The 15682-nt window shown below is 43.8% G+C and overlaps 1 protein-coding gene across 1 annotated transcript in view; it reads left to right on the forward strand.

Moving 5' to 3' along the window:
• The window catches only part of GRK7 (G protein-coupled receptor kinase 7), a 31751-nt gene extending 29751 nt beyond the window's left edge, over positions 1-2000 (forward strand). The window contains exon 4 of the mRNA XM_024210886.2: positions 1658-2000. Coding sequence (XP_024066654.2) covers positions 1658-2000 — 343 coding nt within the window. The remainder of the gene's footprint in view (positions 1-1657) is intronic.
• The last annotated feature ends 13682 nt before the right edge of the window (positions 2001-15682 follow it).

Here is a 15682-nt window from a genome sequence, read left to right on the forward strand (position 1 = left end):
ACATCCTGTTCTTCAGTATTATCCCATAGTGCACTGTGAATGTGTGAAAGCGTGGTCTTTATTTAGTATACGACTTTGTATAAAAGTGTGATCAGAAAACTGCAACCCATTAACAACATTGCTATTTACTGAGGCCAAGGAATAGAGACAAATCTGTTTCCCCGGCATTGTAATGATAGCTTGGTTCTTCATACTCCTTTACCTCATGTAGGACCCAGTCCAAGCTGTATCATCCATATATACAGGAAAAGAAGAACGCAATTTTCCTCCCTGTTCGTAGCTTCTCCAAAACTCAGGGCAGGTCTACACGTTAAACCCTGCACCGGTGCAGCTGCACTGCTGTAGCACTTCAATGAAGATGCTACCTACAGCAACAGGAGGGCTTCTCAGGTCACTATAGTTAATCCACCTCCCCTAGAAGCCATAGCTATGTTGATGGGAAAACTTAACACTGTCTACAGCAGGGGTAGGTCGATTTAACTGTGTCACTAATGAGTGTGGATTTTTCACACCCCTGAGCGACATAGTTATACCAACCTAATTTCCTAGTATAGACCTGGCCTCAAAGGTCACTCTTTGCACATTCCCCACAGCTAAAGTTGCAAAAGTGGCACATTCTAGGACAGGGCCTACATCAAGGATCATAGTATGTTTTGATTGTACCCTTGAGACTCAGATTATTCCTGTCCTGCGGGTCATCTTGGGATCTGAATGTGGGCCCACATTGCCATAGTTCATGTGTTCCTGTTTCTCCTTCAAGAGAAGAGAACCTTAATTCAGCCCATTGCATGGACTGCAGTTATTCTTTCCAAGATATACTTATTTTGAAGTCTAAAAAATGTTTGATTCATTTTATTTTTAATTCTTGGGTGAGTTTTATTAATGTTTATGTTCCTAGTAGTGAGGGACTAGGATAGCTTTAGCTATAGAGGGTCATTGGGTGTGAAGGTGCTAGGAAATGTGCTTGCATTCTTTTGCTAGCATACCAATCTCTGGATCAGATCCTGCAAACTCTTGCTCATTTGAGTAGACCTTACATGAATAGCCCCATTGAGCTAAGTGGGGCTACTTATGTGAATAAGAAATACTCATGACAATAAGGGCTTTTGTACTGGGCTTTTTGTGATTTTTTTGTGCGCGCGCACTTTGGACCAATACGCATTTCAGATGAGACCACAAATATCAGTTTTACTTGTCACCAGTTTCACACTGAAATCACTGTTTCCAGAGTTGACAGCTGAGTGTATTACCCATTGAACCACCTACTACAGTTTCCTGGAATTCTTATTCTACCTAAAATAAAGCAAGTTATCTGGGCTTTTGTTGTTAACAATAGTTCCAATATTTCCCCCTCCTTAGCTTCAGTTCCACTGAAAACCTGACTTTTCTAGCTGAAAAGTACAAAATATCTTGATCCCATTATGCAGCTAACAACCCTTGGCTTTTGAAAGAACATGCAAAGAGATGGTTTAATGAAACCCATTTAAAATTAAAATAGACCCAAGTTGTGCAGTTGAACTTTCCCAAAATCTAGGAGTGTCCACATCTGGAGCTATAATTCAGCTTTGTGGCTCTATCTGTTTTATATATATAGTTCACCCTCATTGGCTAGCTAACACATCACAGTTTTGACTGACAATCTCTTGCTTTATTGCAGGAGCAGTGACGATGATCCAAGAAAACATGCTTTCTTCAAAACAATTAACTTCCACAGGCTGGAGGCAGGCCTCATAGACCCCCCTTTTGTGCCAGATCCATCAGTTGTCTATGCCAAAGATGTTGCAGACATTGCTGACTTCTCTGAAATCCGGGGGATTGAGTTTGATGACAAAGATAAGCAATTCTTCAAGAAATTTGCGACAGGTGCTGTCCCTATACCATGGCAGGAAGAAATTATTGAAACAGGACTGTTCGAAGAACTGAATGATCCTAACAGAGTAGCTACTGGGGGATGTGCAAACGGAGGTGAAGCCAAGTCAGGAGTTTGTTTGTTGTTATAAATATCACATCATTAACAAAAAGGGTGAAAATGTACCGCACAACTTTCCAAATTCTAACAGTGTTTCAAAAACTCAGCTAAGCTGTTTAACAAGAACCGATCAACCTAAAATATGACATCAACAGGACAAGTAGGAGCACAAGCTGAATGGACATTCTACTACTTTGTTCTAGCAACAGAGATAATCTATTTATTGTGTTGGAAGCTATCAAGATGAAGAATCAGGTTTATTTTAGGAAACATAGAAGGATAGCACTCCATCACTCTGTGTATGTGAAATATGAAAGCAATAACAGGGCGAGGAGGCACTTGTTCTGAAAATGAATGAGTCTGCCATTATAATACACTCATTTCCTTTCTTGATCTCTCTCTCCTTTTCTTAATTCAAATGTTTCCCTTTGTTCTATAGTTTTCAATAAAGGCTTTTAAATGATGAAGTAATACTCTCAGTAATTAGACAATGAATTTGGACTTCATGAATCAGAGCAAACTTAAGAATCTTTTGGTTATCTAGATTTCTGAGTTCACCTTAGTCACTGAATGATTTAGTAGTAATATGTCCAAGTTCTTATTAATGTAAAAAATTCAGTAGGAATAAGGACGGAAAGAATAGGTCAAATTCTCCTCTATCTTAACTTAATCAGACTGAGGGTGAACTAGTGAAATTGAGAAAAGAAATGTACTTAATATTGTGTAAGCTTATGCTTTTGAGTAGTTATATTATAGCTTATATGAAGAAATTGATGTTTGATTGTGAATGTACATTCATTTTTTTTTTTGTTACCAAGTTCAACTTTCTATCAGGTTTCCTGATATACGTGTCTATATTTGGTTTAAACTGTAGTTTAAATTAAACTACAAATAGATCACACCAGTTTGTAACTGGCCTTTAAAAAGAGAAGTTTCTAAATATAATAGCAATGTTAATTCAATCAGTCACAAAAATAAAATATATTGCACTATTTTTATAAGTGATATGAAAAAATGATATATGTAAGTTGATATTATAGTCTAAATGTATAGTTTCACCAGTTCTTGAACAAAACTTTATATATTTCTGTTTATTTCTAGTTTTGAACACCCTGACATTAATTCACTTGAGACTCAAGTCTGCAAAAACTCTATACCAGATTTAATGTTTACTACCAAGAGAAGTCCTAATGACTATTCATATGTTAGTAAGAACTATACTATGTAGTAACTGCTGGCAGGATTAGGTCCTTTTGTCCCCCCAACTTCTGCTGATTTCAAGGGAAACTGATGGTGTTCAGCTCCTTAAAGCACTGGGCCATTAGCACCCAGTCCTGCATTCCTTACAGAGGCAGATCTTCTATTGAACTCAAAGGTTTGCCTCTGTAGAAACTACAGGATAAGACCTCTACATCTGATACACAAAGGAATTGCTAAAGATACACTGCATCTATAACCACCTCTAATGTACACTATGCGGGTTTTAATAACATTAATAAACTATTAACATAATAGCATTGCTCATTCCAAATGTAGCTGTCAAACCATAAGTTTCAGATATTAAAAAAAAAATGATCGAACATTACAGGTAAATAAATAAATTCCTAACTTTTGTACAGAGATGATTAAATATAAAAGGAGTGGTTTCTTTTTCTTCTTTTAAAAATACTTCTCCAATTCTCTTCTTGCTTGTTCTGCAAGTTAATATGAAAGATGTTATACAATATCTGTTGAATAATTCTGTTCATGAATGCTATTAGGGCATCTCTTAAAGGTAATCAAAACAAAACAGTAAACAACCACCACCTCACTGTAGGGGTGAAGGAGTATGCTGGCCATCCTATCAAATTATTGTAACTTTGCTATGGGCCAAATTTGGACTTAGGCTGCTCATATAGCAGCAAGGATGGTCTTGAAAAGGTATTGGAAAATGGATGGACTTGGAAATGAAGGATGATCTTGTGGTTCTAACACAGGATGAGGAGAGAAGGGATCTGTGTCCTATTCTTGGCTCTGTCACTGTGTTCCAGTGTTTTTATTTCTCTCTGCCTCAGTTTCCACCTCTGTAAAATAGCCTACCTCACAGGAGTGTTGTGAGGCTAAAATCATAATCTTTTTAAGCTACTTTAGCAACTTCCATCTGAGGATCTCAAAAAATTGCAAAGCATATTATATGTGCACACCAAAAACCTATGTAGTTAGGAGGGGAAATGAGTGACAGAAACTTGTGGACAGATCCACAGAAATTGCACTTCAGAGGTCCTCTGTAGCTAGAGTGACTGAGAGGCACTGCAGAGTAGGTTGTAAGTGCTCTGGCACATGCCCAGTCTGACTCAGCTTCATAACCCCATTCCATGCAGATTACTCTTGGTGTAGATTAATCCTGCTCCTGGCAGGGTAATACGCAGCAAGGGCTGAGAATGGGGGTGGAAAACAGCCAGAATATGGGCTCACATTAATGCTACTTTTGTAGTATAAACATGTTCCCCTTAGGAGGGAACTGATGTATGTATAGAACCAGAATTTGACCCTATGGTAAAAGCACATTTCACCTAAGATTACTTTGCAAAACACAGCCCTTCAACACCTGGCATAGCAAAATCTACTGCAATACCTAAATGGGAGAGTTCAGGACAAAGTTTCTCTCATCACAGGCCCACAATATTATATGATGTGTTTTTTAAAAGATCTGTTATGCCAGTAAATCCTTAAAGGGCTGTGCATTAGTAGGCTATCAGTGCATGCCTTAAGTGTGCTGTGTAAGCCACTCAAAAGAGTGCATCAATAATCTACTGATGCACATCCTGGCATGACATTTTGCTGAGAGCATAGCACAGTAGTTTTACAATTCAATTTCTAAAATCTGTTAGTGCATGGATTTGGACAGCAGGTGTTTCTACTATGAAGAGAAAGAAGAGAAACAAAAAAAGCTTGCAAATGCATTTTCTTTACATTTTACAAAGTATATATTGAAAATAGTACTTATTTAAACTTTTTTTTAAATGATTTAGTGAAATAGTTGGCTCCCTTCTTCCACCTCCTGCCCTTGCCATTAACCTTGATGTACTTTCAACATTTTGGTGGTGGCTTAAAGGCCACTTTTAACATCTTGCTTTATATTATAAAAAGCCAGGCCCCAATACTGCAAAGACTTATGCATGTGATTAACAGTACCTGTTGAAGCCAATGACACTACTCACATGGATAAAGTTAATCACCTGCCTAATCTGCCCAATCAGGGCATAATTTAGGAATCACATTGACAAGTTCCCCAATTCAGTTTTTGTAATAGAAAGTGGGATTTGAAGTGCTCAGAGAAGAATGACCTGCCCTCCAAGTGATCTATAAGCTCATGGGGCAAAGGAAAAGTGTATAATTTGAAACTACCTCTCCCTCCCTGTTTTTCCCCTGCCAGCTAAGTGACCTCTCTCTTCCCTGCCTCTTTTGCGGGCAACTAGGAACTATATTAAAGCGTTAATCTCATTTAAAAGACTGAATTAAGAGCCCAAATGCAATAAACACTACCTGTGAACGGCTACTAACTGCCTTGGGCACTCTGTAGTGCTTTCTCTTCCAGGATTCTTCCATGTGTTTCCTGAGAAGAGAACTAATGCTCCCTTTCCCAGCCTGATTGCCATTCTCAGAGGTGCTAGACGGTGCCAGGGCAGCTTTAACTGCACTAAGCTGAGTTGGGAGCTGGTAAGAGCTCCCAAACCAGCCTTTTAAATAAGATTGTCCAAGTCTTCTAAACTTACCCCAATTTACATTTAAGAAAGGCAGCCACAATTAGGAGGAGAGGAAAGGGAGAGGCTGCTTTTATACCTGATGCCTATAATGAAATCAATATTTATAGGGATTATTTATTGGTGGTGATGAAGTCCCAGCTGTGCACCATAAGGAATGTTGTATTAGTATAAAGGTCCAACTGACCAATCAGAATCTGGCTTTGGGGAAGCAATTCAACTTGCTATTCTATATGTTTATGGAATTGCCTTACTCCATATCAAGAACATATTTTTGTCAGAACAGTCAGTTTTGTACAAAATCAAAAGTGAATCTAACTCTTCTTAGGATCATCTCCCCCACCTACAGTCACAAACAAATTTCAGCACAGGAGCAAGAAACAGTAAGTAAAATGGGAGTGGGATGAGATTTCTCTTGGATGTCTAATTATGGCTGAAGGAGGATGTTGTGTAGTACAGCTATAATAAACTATTTCTCATCTGAACACTACTATTTGAAGAATACAAAAATCTTAATAGTGATCTTCAAAATAATGTAACTTACTGTTTAAATATCCAAATAGATCTGATTTTCATATCCAGAGGTAAAAGTGAGGTGAGAAACTGAACTCTTGTCATTTATTTTAAAGATTGCCACTGCTTCTCTGAAGCTAGGAAAGTCTATTGTATCTTTATCTGCTATCATTAAAATTTCATAGCAAAATGTTTCAATGGCTGGAGTCCACTGATATAATAAAAGGTCGTAAAAACTAATTTGTGATTGTGCACAATAGTCATTTGTTAATGTACAGGTAGTAAATTAAGATATCTAAAGATTTTTTTTTTTTTTTTTGTATTAAAAAAAAAAAATCACTCTCCCCTTCCCCCCCACCCCCACCCCCCAATGTTGGGGAAAAAAAGCTTTGTTGGTAGATGGGCAACTTGTATCCCACATTTTTAAGACAAAACTAGTGGTTTTTCACCAAATTTGGAAATTTTAGATATGGGGGAAATTCCTGGCCCATTTTTGTACTAGAAATGTTAACTGGTCCATAACTGAAATATTATGGCTAAAGACTATCTATGATCACTTCAATTAATGGGCATCATTTGAAATGCTGCACTCTGATGGTTCTAAGGGGCTCACTTCATAGGTATGTTAAAAATTAAAAAGACATTAGGTGAATGTAATTTCTTTTAAACATGTCTTTGGTTATTAATTGTTTTGCATTATTGAAAAGAACTTTAAAAATCTAGACCTAATCATCTCTCATTTAAAAAAAAAAATGAGGTTGAAAGGTGCTCAGGAAAATTTTGCTTGGTTCTCAGTTGCCTTGCACTGTGTTTAATTGTTTAAAGCTGTGCAAAATGAGTGTGACAATATTAGCATTTTCTCAGTAGCATTTTACACTTTGTGTAGTTTGTACACCTGTACAAAATGTAAGGCAGTGCAAAATCAGGACTTCCATTTGGTGAATCAGGCATCAGGCCCAGATTAAAAATTTTGGGTTCCTGTGCACTATGGAAATTGGGGGAGGAGGGGTTGTTCCCCCTACCTTCCTTAAACTAGGCAGTGATTATTTCATCTTTTCCCTATTGCATGATTGTGAGGATAATCTAGTCCATCATTTATTTTGCCACATTTAGACAGGTGTTGCCCTGTGTTCTCTTAGAACTTTTCAACTACCAATCTCTGTTAGTGTGTTTCACGTACAACGGCATGGTCCTACATTATTATTTTAAAAATCATTCTATTCCTATTAATTTTAACAGACATTTTTCCTTATCAAACCTATATTTTGGCCTATATGGCCTGACCAAGTCACTACTACAACAGTTGCACTTTACAGAGTGAAAAGATATCCCAATGCTGAGTCACATATTTTATTACATTCACATCCTGTAGCATGAGAATTCTTTATGATGGAATGTTGTTACAATGAATGCCAAGCGGATGATTCTGGCTTTGTCACTTGTCATAACTTGTCGCCCAGCTAACAATAGTAGTGTAACAGTTTAAAAAAACAGCTATTGAAAGGAGCTGTTCAGTTGAACTGTATTTGCTTTAGAGACTAACAAATTTATTTGGCCATAAGCTTTCGTGGGCTAAAACCCACCTCCATCAGGACTCCTCGTTGTTTTTGCTGATACAGACTAACATGGCTACCTCTCTGAAACTTGTATTTGTTTTGCAAGACTGCATGCAAACTTGACATAAATTATGCTAGACATGTCACCTGACTGAGTCACTAAGGTGAAAGATTTACTTTATGCCTTCCCTCCTGCCCACTCTCCTACCAGCAGACACGCTCACATGCGAGCATACTATGCTTCTGGCAAGCCTAGATATTTTAAAGGCAACTGAAAAGCCCTTTAAACCAGAATTAAAGTTTTGCTTTAAATACAGTAATAGTCTTAATTCTTTATTTCATGTTATACTATGAAGACATAACATTTACTTAACTATATGGGGTAAATTGTTCCAGTATGCCGGACTCCTCAGTAGGGGGCAGTGCAGAGCCCATCACTGCAAAGATTACTTTTGAAGACTTTGGGCCTGATTCTGATTTCACAATTATGCTAATTAGGAGTAACTCTGTGAAATCTATGGAATTACACCAGTGCAAAACTGATGCAGTTGGGGCAAAAGAAGTGAAGGGTGGGTATTTTTAAAGCATAAGATGATAGAAGGAGTGGAAGGGGAGAGGAGAGTGTAGGAGAGAAGAGGATGGAAACGATGGAGACAAAAAGCAGGTGAACAAATATAGCTGTCATGGTGAGCTCAGACCATTAAAAAAAATTGGCAGGAGTGTTAGTCACTAATGGTAATGGAGACATTTCTTGATTCCAAGGGGGGAGAGAGCAAAGCAGAACAAATGAGAAAGTAGCACAAACAATATCAGCTGGTGCAATCACTAAGGCAGTGCTGATAGTGCACTTTCCTGATGTGGAGCTGACTGAGGACTGGAACTTCTTGGAAGCTGTCTATAGCCCACTGTAGTGGGGTGGACACCCGCTCCTGCCTGGAAGGGCTTGAAAGCAGCCCTGGAGAGGGCTGCAGCTCTAAAAGCTGGGCTGACTGAGGAAGCGGCCACAGCTGGGCCACACCCCAATCAGGCCACAGCTGGCCTGTATAAAAAGGCTGGGAGCCAGGAGCTCAACAGTCTCTCTCTGTCTTCAGATAGAGAGAGAAGGGCCTGGCTGCAGGGAGTTTAACCGAGTGCCTAGAGTGGAGCAGGGCTGGGGAAAGGTCAAGGGAGCCAGGGAGCTCTGTCCTAGGAAAGCCCCAGGCTGCAGGTCTAGGGTAAGGCTAAAGGGGCACTTGGGTTGCAGGAGGCAGCCCATGGGTAGGCAGAGGCAGCCGGTCCAAATCCCTTTGCCTGTGATGAGTGGCTTATACTGCAGTCTGCCCCAGTGAACGGGGGCTAGATGGAGACTGGGCAGTAGCCAAGACTGAGGCGAAGTGGGGATAGTGGGTGGAGGTTCCCCTGGGAGAGGGAGACCCAGAGCTGTGAGGAGTTACTGCCAGGGGGTAGCATCACAGACAACAGGGCACTGGGTCCGGGAGGGACACGGGGGGCCAAGCAGCAGCGGGACACCGGCCTGCAAAGGGCGCTCCAAGGCTGGAAATGAGCTAATTCCCGAGACGACCAGCAGGAGGCGCTGCAGGGGTGAGTCCACTTGCTTACACCCACAATAAGAAGTACTGTGCTGGCTCCTAACAATGGGGAGGGACTGTGCTGTCCAATGAGGGTTGAAGATAGCGAACAGCAGATGCTAGCTCTCTCCTCCTGTTCCCTTTTCCTAACTGGAAGCTGGCAGGAGACTAGAGATTCCTGGGGGCTGTCTAATGCCCACACCAGGAAATGCTGAGTTAGGCTCTGTCTACATTACCATCTATGTCGGCAAAACTTGTGTCACCCAATGGTGTGAGTATTCCACCCCCCTGAGTGACATAAGTTACACCAACATAAGTCTAGTGTCCGGCACTATGTTGGCGGGACAGCTTCTCCTGCCGACATAGCTTATGCCACTCGCGGGAGTGGGTTTTTTTATGCTGATGGGAGAGCTCTCTCCCATCTGCATAGAGGTCTTCACCATACACGCTGCAGTGGCACCAGGGCCAGCTCTAGGCACCAGCAAACCAAGCACGTCCTAGGGGCGGCACAATGTCAGGGGTGGCATTCCGGACACCTTTATTTTATTTATTTTTTTGCTTCAGCAGTTTGCTTGGGGTGGCAAAAAACCTAGAGCCGGCCCTGAGTGGCACAGCTGTACCACTGCAGCGCTTTAAGCGTAAACATGACTTTTGGCCGTGGCTACACTCAAAACTTCAAAGCGCTGCCGCGGGAGCACTCCCACAGCAGCGCTTTGAAGTGCGAGTGTGGTCGCGCGCCAGCGCTGGGAGAGCTCTCTCCCAGCACTGCAGGTACTCCACCTCCACGAAGGGATTAGCTTACAGCATTGGGAGTGCGGCTCGGAGCGCGGCTCCCAGCGCTGGGGCACTGTTTACAGTGGCGCTTTACAGCGCTGTAACTTGCTGTGCTCAGGGGTGTGAAAAAACACACCCCTGAGCACAGCAAGTTACGTTTTTTCACACCCCTGAGCGAGAAAGTTGCAGCGCTGTAAAGCACCAGTGTAGCCAAGCCCTTAGTTGCTTGGAGAGCTGTGCTTTAGGAGAGGGAGTTGGGGAGGCAGGATAAGGAACAGTACTTTATTTCATGCTGTATGAAGCAAAAAATAATGCTCTTAAACTTAAAATCATATTTAGTGTTATATTCAGCATCAGCTGAGGAAAGCAATTGAGGTTGACAAGCATGAGCAGACTCATTATTATCAATAATAGCAGCAGCAATAACACTAGGATCACCATGAAGAGGCATAATGTCCAGACAGCATAAATAATCTGTTTCTTTGTAATACTCTGGAGAGAGATGCCTGCTGTACAAACTTAAATCTGTAAGCCAAAGAGAAGTTTGCTGCGTTTCTCACAGAATAACGTCAATAAACAAGAGGGGGAAATTCTCCATTGAAGTTACACGGAAATGGGTCACTTGGCAAGACAGTGAGCTCAAAGATGTTATTTGTGTATGACCAGAACATCAGCATCGGGTCTACAGTTCCATCCTAATAATTCAAGAAATGTGTATGAGACAAGTGTGAAAACATGCAGTGAATCACTATAGGAACAGTTGTTGCTATCTTTGTCCCAGGATATCAGAAAGACAAGATGGGTGAGGGAATATCTTTTATTGGACCAGCTTCTCCTGGCGAGAGAGACAAGCCTTCAAGCTACACAGGGCTCTTCTTCAGGTCTGTGAAAGGGACTTCGAGTGTCACAAGGTGGAATACATTCTTTTAACATAAATATTTAACACATCTTGTAAGAGACCATTCAAAGTGAAGTGGCCTGTTGATACCTTTTCAGCCATAGGACTAAAAAAGGGGGTTAGTAGGTTACTGATTTTTGTAATAAGCCATAAATCCAGTGTTCTTATTAAGACCAAGATTTTTAGTGTCTAGCAAAGTTATGAAATTAAGCTTTCAAACTTGTCTTTTGAAGGTATTTTTCTATGGGAAGAAACAGATCTCTGAATCCATCCATAGGTGCCAAGATTCTAATCTGCCAGAGGGTGCTTTCCCCCCCCCCCCACTCCACCTAGGCCCTGCCCTCATTCCACACCTTCCCCCAATGCCTCATCCCCACTCTGCTTCTTCACACCCCTGCGCTGCCTCTGCCCCACCTCTTCCCTCCACTGCCCCACCTCTACCCACCCAGTTCCGCCCCCTCCCCCAAGCATGCTGCGCCCTTGCTCCTCCCCTTACCCCCCAGCGCCTCCTGATGCCACAAAACAGCTGATCCGCAGCAGGCGGTAGGCACTGGGAGGGAGGAAGAGGCCTTGATAGGGGGGCTACCGGTGGGTGCACAGCACCCACCATTTTTCCCCATGGATGCTCCAGCCCCGGAGCACCCACAGAGTTGGCGCCTATGAATCCATCCAAATATTCAGGCAGCACAAGCAGTGGACTGCTATCCCAATCTTTGTTTTTCACACATTGACCGTGTGGTGGAGCAACCGGCAGGGCAAGAAGATACATGCTGCTCAGAGTTATCTGTAAAGTGCTATTGATTCTCAGTTGTACTTCAAGCCACAAACATGCTGTTGTCTGAGGCAGAGACATGCCTAATCTAGAATCTTTCTCTGTCAAATCAACTGATGGGAACTTCTCCAACCAATAAAACTTGCTTTTGCTGTGTCCTATGTAAACCTCAACATTTTTTTTTCTCTCCTCATCCTTCCTTAACAGAACTACATCAGAATGGTTACTTTGTTTGATGTGATTAAGAACATGGTTATTGAAAGATGCTGGATAAAAGAACCCTGTCTGGGAAGATTCAAGCTTATCTAGGGGGCCCTCTGACTGAAGGACCCACCATTCAGTGTGTAACTTTATCCTTTACCCTACTCAAGACTCTTATGCTACACCAGCTGTGGGAGAGGGTGTGGAATAAAGAAATAGGTCCAGAACTTTGTATGAGAGAACTGTGAATCAAATTTTAAAACCATGGAAAGAAGGAAACTTCAATATCCCAATGGTCACAATGAAGACTAAACATCTTGACTCCCTACAGGGTTCATCTTACTGTCAACAAAGAGCTTTTTTGTTACAAAACAGCTCCTTCTCATGTGGTAAACATCATGCCAACACTGGTGAGTGTTATACTGTCTGGAGTGGCTCACAACTATGAGGCTGTACCTCAGGGCAGACTGTCAAAAAATAAGGGCAGACACCCCAAACTGGTGTTATGTTCTATAATTAAATTTCACCAAGCCAATAACAAATGTGAACTCCTGGATCACTATACCAGTCTTACCATGAAGTCAAAGACAGTCCCCTTAGACCAGGGGCGGGCAAACTTTTTGGCCTGAGGGCTGTATCAGGTTTCCAAAATTGTATGGAGGGCTGGTTAGGAGAGGCTGTGTCTCCCCAAACAGCCAGGTATGGCCCAGTCCCTGCGCCCCATCCAACCCCCCCCGTTCCCTGTCCCCTGACTGCACCCTGCTACCCCATCCAATCCCTCCTCTCATTCCTGAACTACCCCCCCATGATCCTTGCCCCATCCAACCACGCCTTCTCCCTGACTACCCCCCACTGCCCCATCCAACCCCCCCCTTCCTTCCTGACTGCCCCCCTGGGACCTCTGCCCCATCCAACTATATCTTCCTTGTCCCCTGACTGCCCCCAGAACCCCTGCCACTGAGTGCCCCCTGATGCCCCATCCAATCCCCTCTCCTTCCTGACTCCCCCCCCCCAGGACTCCTGCCCCCATTTACCCCTGTTCCCTGCCCTCTGACCACCCCAATCCCTATCCACACCCCTGCCCACCACCCCAAACTCCCTTGCCCTCTATCCAACCCCCCCGCTCCCTTACCGTGCTGCCTGGAGCACTGGTGGCTGGCGGCGCTACAGCCGCACCGCCCGGCTGGAGCCAGCCACACCACCAGATAGCATAGAGCACCGGGTCAGGCCCCGGCTCTGCAGCTGCGCTGCCCCAGGAGCTCGCAGCGCTGCCACCCAGAGCATTGCGCCGGCGGCGGGGTGAGCTGAGGCTGCGGGGGAGGAGGAACAGCAGGGGAGGGGCCGGGGGCTAGCCTCCTGGATCAGGAGCTCAGGGGCCGGGCAGGAGGGTACCAGGGGCCAGATGTGGCCTGTGGACCGTAGTTTGCCCACCTCTGCCTTAGAGTCTCTAAGGCAATCTTGCCACCCAGACAAACTGAATTTTGTGATAATGGTAACTTAAACCAAAAATCACACCGCATTAGGTTGGACCCAGTTGCAAGAGAGTGGTCACTTATCCCAGATCAATTAGTACTCCAGATTTTACTCCAAAGACAAGCCTGGCAGACAATTCTATAGTAAATTAAGGTTTATTAATAATTCTCATTTCCTTTTCTTAGCTAACAGGTGAGTCAGTTTGTAATCCCAAATGGTGGCAGTGATGTAATAAACTGCCAGTTTCCCAAAAGTCTCTCAGGGTCCCCAGATTGTCTCTGGGAATCTCTGCTTTGCATCTGGTACACTTCCCTGTAAGAGTCCCAACAACAACATTAAGCAAGGAGTTACTCGGGGCGGGGGAAAATCAGCTTTGTTCAATGTATCACTTCTGAAACATTGCATCCACAGATTGGTGAGGATTCAATTATTCTATAAATTATGCCAAGACTTTAAGGCCATCAGGAACCATTGTGATCATTCTAGTCTGACATCCTACACATTGCAGGCCACAGAACCTTACCATTCCCCTCCTGTAATAGACCCATCATCTTTGGCTAAATGATGGAAGTTCATCTTGATTTAAAGGGTACGTCTACACTAGCAACGTTAAAGCGCTGCCACAGCAGCGTTTTAACGTGGCATGTGTTGTCACGGCATAGCGCTGGGAGTGAGTTCTCCCAGCACTATTTAAAAAAACAAAAAAAACACACACCTCCATGAGGGGAATAGCTCCCAGCGCTGGTGCACTGCCTACACTGGCACTTTACAGCACTGAAACTTGCACCGCTCAGGCGGGTATATTTTCCACCCCTGAGCGAGAAAGTTGCAGTGCTGTAAAGTGCCAATGTAGACAAGCCCAAAGACTACAAGTTACAGAGAATCCATCCTTTACTCTAGTTCAAACAACAATTGACCCCTGCCCCATACGGCAGAGGAAGCAGGGCCGGCTCCAGGCACCAGGCAACCAAGCATGTGCTTGGGGCGGCGTCTGGAGGGGGGCAGCACAGCGGGGCGCTCCGGCCCGAGAGCAGCGCCGCGACCGGGTGCGCCGCCCTCCCCCGGCGCTCTGGCTGCCAGGGGGAGAGCGGAGAGCCCCAGCCGGGCTTGCAGCCCTCCCCCCCGGTGCTCTGGCTGCCGGGGGGAGAGCGGAGAGCCCCAGCCAGGCTTGCCGCCCTCCTCCTGGCGCTCTGGCCGCCGGGGAGAGCGGAGAGCCCCCGCCGGCATGGGGGGGGCGGCCGCTGGCTTTTTTGCCTAGGGCAGCAAAAAAGCCAGAGCCGGCCCTGAGAGGAAGGCAGAAAAAACAACCACCACCAGGGTCTCTACCAATCTGACCTGGGGGAAAATTCCTTCCTGACCTTAAGTAGGGCAACCAGTTAGAGCCTGAGCATATGGGCAAGACCCACCAGCCAGACACCTGGGAAAGAATTCTCTGTAGTAATTCAGAGCCCTTCCTTCTAGTGTCCCATATCTCCATCCCTTGAAGATATGTTCTATTAGCAGTCACAGATGGGCCATGTGCCATAGGAGGCAATCTCATAATACCATCCCCTCATAAGCGATGCATAGAGGGTAACATGGGGAGGAGGGGGGGTCAAATGCCCCTTCCCCCCCCCCCCAGATTGGCCTACCAAGCGTGGAAAGGGAGAGGGGTTCTGTCCTTCTCTCCCTGTGCCCCCCACCCCCTGGCACATTTGGCCACCCTTCCTGGCAGGTGGGTGGGGAGAGGGATGAAGATGCTTCTGCCTGAGAGAGCCTGGCTGTTGCACCAGAGACTGTCAAATAACCCCAATCTGGCCCTTGCTTCCCAAGATAAGTAGGATGGCAACTAGTTTTTTGTGGGATACATGAAGTGGCAACCTGTCCATGTTAGAAACCATTATTCTGAAATGACTCCTATCCTGGGACAAGCTGACAAGTCATAGTCCTAATTCTATGACTCTTAAATAATTGTAAAATAGCATTTATGAGGCTTTAAATGTCAGTTATGGTTGGGAAAGGCAACAAATGCATTAATTGTGTTGTATGAATGGCCATTAATTGTCTTCTGTTCCCATGATCTTCCTGTAAGGGAAAAAATAGCAATCCTATAAAGGCTATTTTAAATGAACAATGAAAAAGCTAACAATAGTAGAGAGGAAATGTTATTGAACTTGTTTAAGGAAGAAAATAGAAGCTTGCAAATAATTCCTAATCTAAAGCAAACCAGGAAAAC

The sequence above is a fragment of the Terrapene carolina genome, unplaced genomic scaffold (assembly GCF_002925995.2).
Source record: "Terrapene carolina triunguis isolate 2854851 unplaced genomic scaffold, T_m_triunguis-2.0 Scaffold88, whole genome shotgun sequence".
NCBI classification, from domain to species: domain Eukaryota; kingdom Metazoa; phylum Chordata; order Testudines; family Emydidae; genus Terrapene; species Terrapene triunguis.